This window comes from Danio aesculapii, chromosome 9, assembly GCF_903798145.1.
Source record: "Danio aesculapii chromosome 9, fDanAes4.1, whole genome shotgun sequence".
In the NCBI taxonomy this organism is placed as follows: Eukaryota; Metazoa; Chordata; class Actinopteri; order Cypriniformes; family Danionidae; genus Danio; species Danio aesculapii.
Window position 1 is genome coordinate 9196040 of NC_079443.1, and position 10301 is coordinate 9206340.

At 34.7% G+C, this 10301-nt stretch overlaps 1 protein-coding gene across 1 annotated transcript; it reads left to right on the top strand.

Moving 5' to 3' along the window:
* The first annotated feature begins 181 nt into the window (after nt 1-181).
* Nucleotides 182-9011, top strand: si:ch211-67e16.3 (uncharacterized). The gene is made up of 5 exons (XM_056465160.1): nt 182-281; nt 3236-3559; nt 3670-3848; nt 7935-7982; nt 8083-9011. Exons 1-5 carry the CDS (start codon nt 227-229, stop codon nt 8197-8199), a joined length of 723 nt encoding a protein of 240 aa, XP_056321135.1. The 5' UTR covers nt 182-226; the 3' UTR covers nt 8200-9011.
* The last annotated feature ends 1290 nt before the right edge of the window (nt 9012-10301 follow it).

Below are 10301 nucleotides of genomic sequence, written 5' to 3' on the forward strand. Positions count from 1 at the left end.
ACTCTTTCCTATATTATGATTCATTTTACAAAAAGAACATTTAGCAAGCCCATGTAAATACTGCTGTCCTATCTCCTCATCTAAACATCTCCACATGCGGGTGTCAGATGTGTGGGTGGATATTGATCATGAACCTACATACTTCCTGTGTTTTCTTACTCAAGCAAAAACAAGCTGAAGACCTTCGCCCAGGATCATACTGTCAAACTGACGAGGATACGACAACATGCCTGACATCTCCACTCTGATCGCTCTCAGCGTTTCTCTCATGCTTCACAATGGTAAGAGACTCACTTGCCTTTAACTGTTGACATTGATCTGTGTACGTTCAACTTGATTAGACTTATTTGGATCAACTTAAATACGAGATGCTTTGTTTTAGCAAATGAGTTTCTTAATGGCTCAGTTGGTTAAATGCACTCAAAACAGCAGAAACAACACAATTTTGGAGATTGCTTTGGAAGACTTAATTGTTTTATGATCATAAATGCGTTACGTTAACTTAATCGATTTGTGTTGTGATGACTTGAATTGCATGGAACCCTGCATATTTTACAGTTTGTACAGTTTACATTACCTCATCATTAATTCTCCCTCATGTGGTTTTACACCATTTTGCACTTTTTGCACATTTTTAAGTTGAATTAAAACCAAAATGACAACAAAATGACCAAAATGACAACAATTTAATGTTAAACATCATATATCTTAAACAATTTACAGTAGTTGCAACTCGTATAAATACTAGTGGAAAACAACTGCTGACATAAGTTGTCATCACATCTTTTTTTACAGTGTGAGTTTCTTCCGTTGAACACAAAAGAAGATATTTTGAAGAATGTTGGTTGCTGGCACTTATTGACTTCTATAGTAGGAAAAAAATATTTTTCCAAAATATCTTCTTTTGTGATCAACAGAAAAAAATAAACTCAAACAGGTTCTAAACAAGTGAAGGGTGAGTAATAGTAATAATAAATAAAATTGTCCTTTTTTTGGTGAAATGTCCCTTTAAGTTTTGGGTAAAACCACTAAAACAGACAGGCTGGGAATTGACCAGCTAAAACCAGCTTGACCAGCCTAGCCTGGTTTTAGCTGGTCATTTTCCAGCCTGACCAGCTAAGACCAAGCTGGAAATGGTTGGAAACCAGCCTGGAAATGGCCAAAACCCCTTTAAAACCAGGCTGGTCGACCAGTTAAAACCAGCCAACCAGCCTAGACTGGTTTCAGCTGTTTTTTTCAGCAGGAAAAATGTATATTACACTGGTAACCTTCAATAATCAAATTTTTACTTGGTTTTATTTGTTTACATTAACAGTAAAGTATGCAATATTCTTGTAAGTTATCTAAAATAGTATAATTTCCAGTCATATCTTTAAAAAAGCTAAGCTTGTTAAATTCAAACATTGCATTTACACATAAGTGTTAATCAGAATGTGGTCGTACCATACAAATACCCTGAAAAACAAACCAGTGCTAATCTTAAGATCTTCATAGAGCTTTGGCTAAAAATCCATCTGAATATTGACCTTATTCTTTACGTACAGTAGGCTACGAGCGGGCGCAGCCATTGGAATCATTTTCGCTCAAGACTTCCAGTCTCATGGGCTATATGCACACAGACGTTTAATTTTTGCGCAGGCAGCCCAAGAGCTTCCAGAGAACTGTCTTTCCATTACAAAACTGTCACGTTTAAGATCTGATTTCTTTAAAAAATCAGCGATCTTCACTGCCTGTTAGATATAGGATATGACGTGGGTCTCAGATCGGACAAGAAGCACTGCATTGAATTCCATTTCCCCCCACCATGTCTTTAATATATGAGTTTTTCAATGAAATTTTTATGCTAGCCTGTTGCTACTGACGGTGCTAGTGATTACAACAGTCTTTCATCTCGTTTTATGCTTGAACAACTAAATGAATGCTTAAGTCTATTTAACTGAATGTATTGTAATTACATTACAACATCGATGCTGTAAAAACAACCATGTGAAATTGAAAATAGTCACATTAAGCTTTCACTGAAAGTTTATCATTGGCTTTAAAACTCATACTTTAAAACTCAAACTAAGCCCATTCACTTCCATTGATATTTAGAAGTTAAAAACAGCTTGTTATGCTGCTTTATGTAGCAAACTAATGTTTTCTTATGATATTATTCTACTTTTATGTATAGCAATGACGTTTGTAGAGCAAGCTGTTTGACCATTTTTTGCTATTTATTATTCCTAGTCATTTCTCCATAGACGACTGATTCGGAAGTTCTAAAACAATCACAAAAACAAGCGCACTTCAGCATTAAAGAATAAGGTCAATAACAATACTTGCACACATATTGCATACTTGCGTCTGAATTAAGGTGAAATTTGAGGTAACATATGTAAAAGTCGACATTCTGTGTGATTTTATATTCAACCTTTATAAATGTGTTTAATCGTAATGTTATAAATAATAAAATAGCTCACCTTAAAATGAAAAATGATTCCATTTTCTTGCTCTTATGTGGTTCCAAACCTTTATGAGTATCCTTCTTCTGTTAAACAGAATAGATTTTTTTTTTAAATGTGGGAACCGGATGGCAACACAGTTGGTTGTCACCTCAGAGCAAGAAGGTCGCTGGTTCGAGCCCCGGCTGGGTCAGTTGGCATTTCTGTGTGAAGTTTGCATGTTCTCCCGTGTTCACATAGGTTTCCTCCAGGTTTCTCCCACAATCCAAATACATGCGCTAAAGGTGAATTGAATAAGCTGATTTGGCCGTAGTGTATATGTGAGAATGCGAGAGTATATGGGTGTTTCCCAGTGCTGGGTTATGGCTGGAAGGGCATCCGCTGTGTAAAACATATGCTAGATAACTTGGCGGTTCATTCCGCTGTGGCCACTAAGCTGAAGAGAAAATAAGTGAATGAATGTGGGAACAGGTAGCCATTGACGTCCATAGTAGGCAAAAAAAATATACAATGTAATTCATGGCTACCAGATGCCAACATTCTTCAAAATTAGTTTTGTTTTTGTGTTCAACATAAAAAAGGAACTCAAATCGGTTTGAAACAAGTAGATGATGAGTATATGATGACAAACCTTTCATATTTGGGTGAACTCTACTTAAGCAGAATATACTTAATTGTAAAAGTACTGTATGTGCATTTAAACATGGTCAAACTGTTTTCTCAAAGTAAACAATAAATCTAAACTGTTTGATCAATAAATGAACTAAACTGTTACCTTTGTTACCTTGTAGCACACTGTACCTGGATCGTGAGTGAACCTCTCAACCACACACTCAATGACGATGGATCAGTCAATGTCACATGCATGATTTTGGGAGTGAAACATTACACATCGGATGCCAAGCTGAAAATGAATGACAAATATGTGTGTGAGGTTGCAGGCAAAGGTGAAGCTAGTGGACAAAACTGTTTATGGCATCATAAAGACAACAAATTCATGTTTCAATTGAAGAATCCCAAAGACATACACAAATCTACATTTTCCTGTGAGATATCAAGAGTTAAACCAATTCCTGTCGAAACGAAGACAGGGCCACAAGCTAAGCTTTTCCAAGGTATGTTATCAACTCTGTAACTGTAATGAAAACATCACTTTTTTAGTCACTGAAATAATGGGGCACATCATTTTCTTTCATTTTTAAACTTAAATGGCTTTTATTTTAAGGTTGCAATAATGCCGTGGCACCTCTCAGCTGTCCATGCTACAACATAACGGTCCCCCCACCTGTACAAAGGCCTCAACTTGAAGACATTTATCCCCTTCTGATCTTAGGTCTGACCATAGTGCTGGTGATGCTCTCTTTCTACAGCATCATTGTAACTGTGGCCTACATCAGATTAAGGGTAACGCATTTACAGAATTTTTATTGCATGTCTCTGTGTGGTTTTATTACACTAATAAATTCTGTGTCATTTCAACTCGAATTGACTCTGGACAAATCCAAACGTTGGGTTAAATTTGGTCCTATAAACATTATTCAAACAAATTGGTGACAATTTAAGATACTGCGAGACATTTTAAGCATTAGCAAATAGTAAATTCATCATTTGTTAAGCATTAGCTCTACATAAACAGACGTTAGTAAGCAGTTTATAACTGCATATACAAATGCATATTCTTGACTTATAAGTACATCTATAATGTGCTTGATGATTGTGTTTTCATACTTTGTTAATGATTTTTTTTCACTATTAAATTAAGTATCGCATTATTTACAGACCAGTTATTTAAGAACAGTTGATTTTTTTTAGATCATTCAGAATGCATAAGTAAATGATTAATAAACTATTCAAATTAACATTTAAATATCTTATTATTCAATGATTAATTTGTCTATTAATAAATGCCACATCCAAATTTGTGACCTAATCTAAAGTGAGGACTATTTTATGCTTTATAAATCCCTTATAAATGACAATTAAAGGCTCAGTATCAAATAAACAATAACTCTTTGCAATCCTGTCTCGGGACAGTAGCCAGTCTGGTGAAAGGGGTGGTTCTTTTTTCTCAAAAAGTGGAACTTTTTTGCAATTATACGCTTCATTTTCTATTCAATTATGATATTTAAATACTGCATTTAGGCAGTATTTTTTAGCTGGATTAGCTTGTCGGATGGTCATATTTTTAAAATACAGTTGAAGTCAGAATTATAAACCCCCCTGAATTATTAGCCCCCCTGTCTATTTTTTCCCCATATTCTGTTTAACAGGGAGCAGATTTTTTCAACACATTTCTAAACATAATAGTTTTAATAACTCATTTCGAATAACTGATTTATTTTCTCTTTGCCATGATGACAGTGAATAATATTTGACTAGATATTTTTCAAGACTTTTATACAGATTAAAGTGACATTTAAAGGCTTCACTAGGTTAATTAGGTTAACTAGGCAGGTTAGGGGAATTAGACAAGTTATTGTATAACGATGGTTTGTTCTGTATATTATCGAAAAAAATTTGCTTAAAGGGGCTAATAATTTTGACCTTAAAATGGCTTTTAAAAAATTAAAAAACTGCTTGAAGACTCTCCAGAAGAAAAAATATTATCAGACATACTGTGAAAATTTTCTTGCTCTGTTAAACATCATTTGGGAAAAGAAAAAAAAAAAGAAAAAATCAAAGGGGGGCTAATAATTCTGACTTCAACTTTATATATTTATTACATCATTAGTAAAAAATAATGGCCAGCATATTCAACTGTCCTCAGTCAGAATTTGGCTATTTCTATAAAAAAATACATTTTTAAAACATAATAATAATATAGAGCCTCTCTTGTAAAAAAAAAGTGCATTTGAAAGTTAATGGATAACAAAATAGCCAAAATAGTATTCAAATTAATTTAATATGGTCCGCTTTTGGTGCTTCACACCTTATTTTTAGAATACTTAGGTTTAGAATAAGGCCCAATCCCAATTCTAACCCTTAGCCCTTCTTCTTACCCCTAGGGTAGGGGTGTCCCAATTCTCTTTAGCTTGAAGGCGTAGGGCTAAGGGGAAGGGCTAGATACTCCCTGAAACTGCGATTTTTCAGGACCACACTCAAAACCAAGGGGCCAGAAAATTTCTCAGAATACATCATCTACAACGGCAGCATGGCTGCACACAGAAGTAAAGAGATGCACAAATTGCTATTTTTTTTGTCATTATTGCGAATTCTTACTACAAACATATGTTTTAATACATTCATAACCGCATTTGTGTTTTACCATCATGCTTTTTTAAAAACTGCTGAAATTAAAACCTAAAAAAATAATAATAAAATATGATAATAAAATAAAAATCTATCATACATAATATTAACTCCTGTATAGTAGTCCCACAACATTCTGACACTCGATGACACTCGAATACCCTGTCAGAAAAGTCTAGTGGCTGAAAATGGGGTTTTTACAGTGTCTGCTAATGTTAATGTTGTTTTTGGTGCGTTTACATTGATGAATATGGCCACTGTGTAAATGCACAGTACAGTTATGAGCTCTTTGCGACATTATATCATTATGATAACATGATATACGCCTTCAGTGATTTCCTGAAGATTAATACCAAAAAATAACACAACTGGAATAACCACAGCAGCCGCGATCATCAATCTCATATGAAGCAAGAGATCGCGATGACATATGATGACGTGTGCAGGCGTTGTAGTGCTGTCCCAATTCTTAGGGGTAAATTTTGAAGCCCTTCCCCTTCACACTCTGTTTCAAGGGACAAGGAGAAGGGGATGGGGTACAAAAAAAAGAATTGGAATTGGGCCTAAATGTCACCTGTAAAATGTTTTTAAAAAACAATACAGTAGCGAAAGATGACTTCTCTTACGACAGATTATAAAATTTAAATATTTGTTCGCATCGGCCAAAATTAATTATCTAAAGTGACAGTCAGCAGAGGATTCCGCTTGGTCTTAAAACTTTTTTCAATGAGTTATTTTCACTATTTATGTTGGCATAGCAGTCAAAATAGGACAAATGAGCTCATGTATGGGACAAATTCTGGACCTTTGTCAGGTGGGGGTGTGTCTTCCAAACCACCCGAACCCCCATGGCTACAGGCCTGTATCTAAAAGCATAAAATAACTGTAAAGTTTAAACATTGCTGAATAACAGGAGTGTCAAAATACAATTGGATAAAACAAAAACAATATAATAATTTATCAATATATCATGATACAATATTTCAATGTTATTTTAGCAATGTCGAAACTGTACAGTATTTTATTTTAAATAAGAATGCAAAGATGTATTTTTCCTTTAATAGTTAGTTTCATTCGTGTATCTTGAAATGAATAGAAATGAACAGTCATTTATTTTCTTTTTGTCCTGTTTAGAATATAACTGAGCCTTTAATCGTCATTTATAAAGGGTTTATAAAGCATAAACAGTCCACACTTTAGATTACAGTAAAATACTTGGTAACACTTTAGTTTTGGTCACACTATTAGCTTAATAATTAACTTATTAGCTGTGTATTAATAGTTAGCAAGGTAGAATAAGATCATACTTAATAATTACTAATGAACAGTTAACATTTTAATAATATACAGGTAATACACCAGTAGTTAATAGCATGAATTGTGACCTAAACTAAAGTGTTACCAAATACTTTAACGTAACCATATAAATATAACTCAAGCCATATGTCAAAATTTTAAGAGCTAGCAGTTTAAAAGTAGCCCTACTCCACGATAACAAATACAGACTTGGCAACCCTGCTCTCCAGTAACTAATTGCCTCCACCTCTTGTTATTGTTTGGCCTTCTGTACATTGTAAAACCCAAAAAGTTAAGGTAACTCACACCATTTAAGGAAACCGATTGCAATAAACCATTTAGGTTCAAAAAAGAATCCTAATGTGTACTGTGAACTTAATCCATTTGAGTAAATGAAGCAATTTGAGCACAGTATATCCCAATAAATGAAGAGAACTCAAACCAACTGAGTACTATAAAACCCAATAAGTTCAAAACTCTTTTCAAATGAGTGGAATAAACTTCTGTTAATTTAAATTTTAACTACACTCATTTCATTTGATAAAATTGACTAGTTAAATCTACTCATTTGAAAAGAGTTTTGAACTCAGTGTTGAAGGTAATGAGTTAATTAAATACCTCATTACTTCAACTTAAATGGAGTAGGTTCACAGTACTCATATAGACTAGTTTTTAACTTAAATGCTTTGTAGCAATTGGTTTCCTCAAACGATTTGAGTTGCCTTAACTTAATGGGTTTTACAGTACTCCGTTGGTTTGAGTTCTCTTCACTTATGGGGTTTTACTATGCTCAAATTGCTTCATTTACTCAAATGGATTAAGTTCACAGTACTCATTAGGTTTAGTTTTTGAACTTGGAATGGTTTGTTGCAATCAGTTTCCAGTTACCTTAACTTCTTGGGTTTTACAGTGTACATACCATAATATTGTGTCTTTTTCTCAAAGGACCAGAAACTTGAGTCTGCTGACAATCTGACCTACGTGCCAATGCAGGTAGGAGCTTTCTTAATGTCTGTCTTCAATATGTGTGTGCTCGTATCTGTGGATGTTTTGTGGACTAATAGTTCAAAAACAATTGACTTCTCTATTGCAGAGGAATGTAAAACGGCGTGATATTGACAACACAGAATACGTGGACATGCGTGAAGTGCAGAAACGAGGAGGATCCCACAAAGACATGAACCACAACTCTCATTTAAATCATTTCTAAGCCCGTCTCAAGAGTGAGATCATGCTTTAACTGCTCTTTAACTGTCCTTGCTGGATTAAATACAGTTAAGCTACACTAAACAATATCTCAAGACCAAATTTTTGCCTTTTCGCCAGACAAAAGACTTTCTAAATGCCTGAATTCACTGTCGCCCTCATATTACAGTCATGTTTTCTGTTGTAGATGAGTTTTCATCTGAATTGTTGATGCTGAATTGTAGCTATGCCCAGCTAAAGGGAAAAAAAAAACTCTAGCTTTGGGCATATTTTGTTATTAAGTTTGATCCGATGGACAATCATATTTTTTGTTTTTTTTTCAATGCTAATATTTTGTTTGAATACATGTATAACATTTTTTGAATCTGTTATGAAGATCATTTGTATCATTCTTTAATATATAATAGACCAACTATTAAATGATGAATTACATTTGTGTAAATGTGTGTATTGGTGAATGACTTTGCTACATGATCTGTATATAGAAGGAGGGAATGCAGCACTAACCAATAAACTGTCAGGATCCAGCCCTTACAGTCCTGTCACTCCTGTCTGTCTGTGTTTAATGTCTCTTTGTTTGTTTTGTGTATAAGCACATGGTTGTCTCTTTTGTTGTGTTGGCCATGTGCTCCCCTTGTCCCGCCTCCTTGTTTTCCTATACCTCGCCCCCTTGTTTAGTCCTTGTTTGTCTAATTATGTTCACCTGTTCCTCGTGCTCTCTACTCCCTTCATAATGAGTTCATTTTCCACTTGTCCTCGCCAGTTCGTCATACTGTCTTTTGTGTGCTTGTCGCTAAATCTTGTTTAGTGCCAGATAGAGGGTTTTTTTTTTTTATGTAGTTTAGTTTTGTTTCTTTTGTCTAGCCTTAGTCTAGTACTACTCTTTTTGATCTTTATCTCGAATTCATTTATCCTTTTGGATTCTGTATATTTGTTTTTCTTCTTTCAGCAAGGTTGCTGTTATTTTCATTTTTCATTCTGTTTGTAGTTCAAGACTAATTACGATTTAATTTTATTTTTTTTGTAATCCTCCGTCCCATTCTGGACCTAGTCTTCTGTTAGTTCTTTATTTTTTTAGTTCTGGTTGTTGTGTTTTGCTTTGTTTTATTTTAAGGTATAGCTTATTCCTTTCGCCCTTGTTTTAATTTTTTGTAGTTTTTAGTTCATTTAAGTTCTACCCATCCCACCCCCCCCCCCCCCCCCCCCAATTATTTCTTATTCTTGTTCTAGTTTGTTTTTTGCCTGCACTTTTAATTTTCTTGTCTCCCCAGCTGTCTAGTCCTGTTGTCACTTGTCTCCTGAGTCTTTGCTGGTTGTGGATCCCCTTCATTTGATTTTCCATCTGTTTGCCACCCCTGTCCCAAACCGGAGGTTCGGCTAGCTACTTATTGACAGCTGCTTGGCCTGAAGTTTGGAATTTCCCCTTTCCCGACCAGCCTGTTTCGCCCCCAATCCCCCCCCCATAAGACACTCCCCTCTGTATCGTCCTGAGTCTCCTCCCCTCACCAGCCTTTTCTCCTGCCATCACCCTTCACTATTGTGTGGACTGTCCTTCTGCGTTGCCTTGTTTACCTCCTGTAAATAAACCTTGTGTTCTCCTGTCTATTCTGCATTTGGGTCCTCCTTGCCAACCCTGACAATAAACATTAGTGTGGCATTAAAAAAAAAATCTACAATAAAATAAAGTCACTAAAAATGAACAGTAATTCTTATATTTTGACCTTGCATGTGTGCATTAGTTCCTTAAAAAGACATTTCTGTATATGTGTCTGACGTTGTTTGTTAAATCCAATTAGTTATTTTAAGAGCGACCCCAAATTATACTGTAAATAATTTTTTTTTAATCATTATTCAGTTGCTTTCTGTTTATTTGTGCTTTTGAATTGCATTATGAGACCTCAATCTCCTTATTGACTTGCTTTTGATTTTGAAAATATTACAAAGTGACTTTTATTGGCATTTTAAGCAGTTTGACACAATTTAGCATAATTGCATATTCTGTAAAACGTTTCACTAGGTTAAACTTATAAACTCAAGTTCACCAGCTGCCTTGAAAATGTGAGTCAACTCAACTTTGTTTCAAATTGAGATTTTGAGTTATAGTTA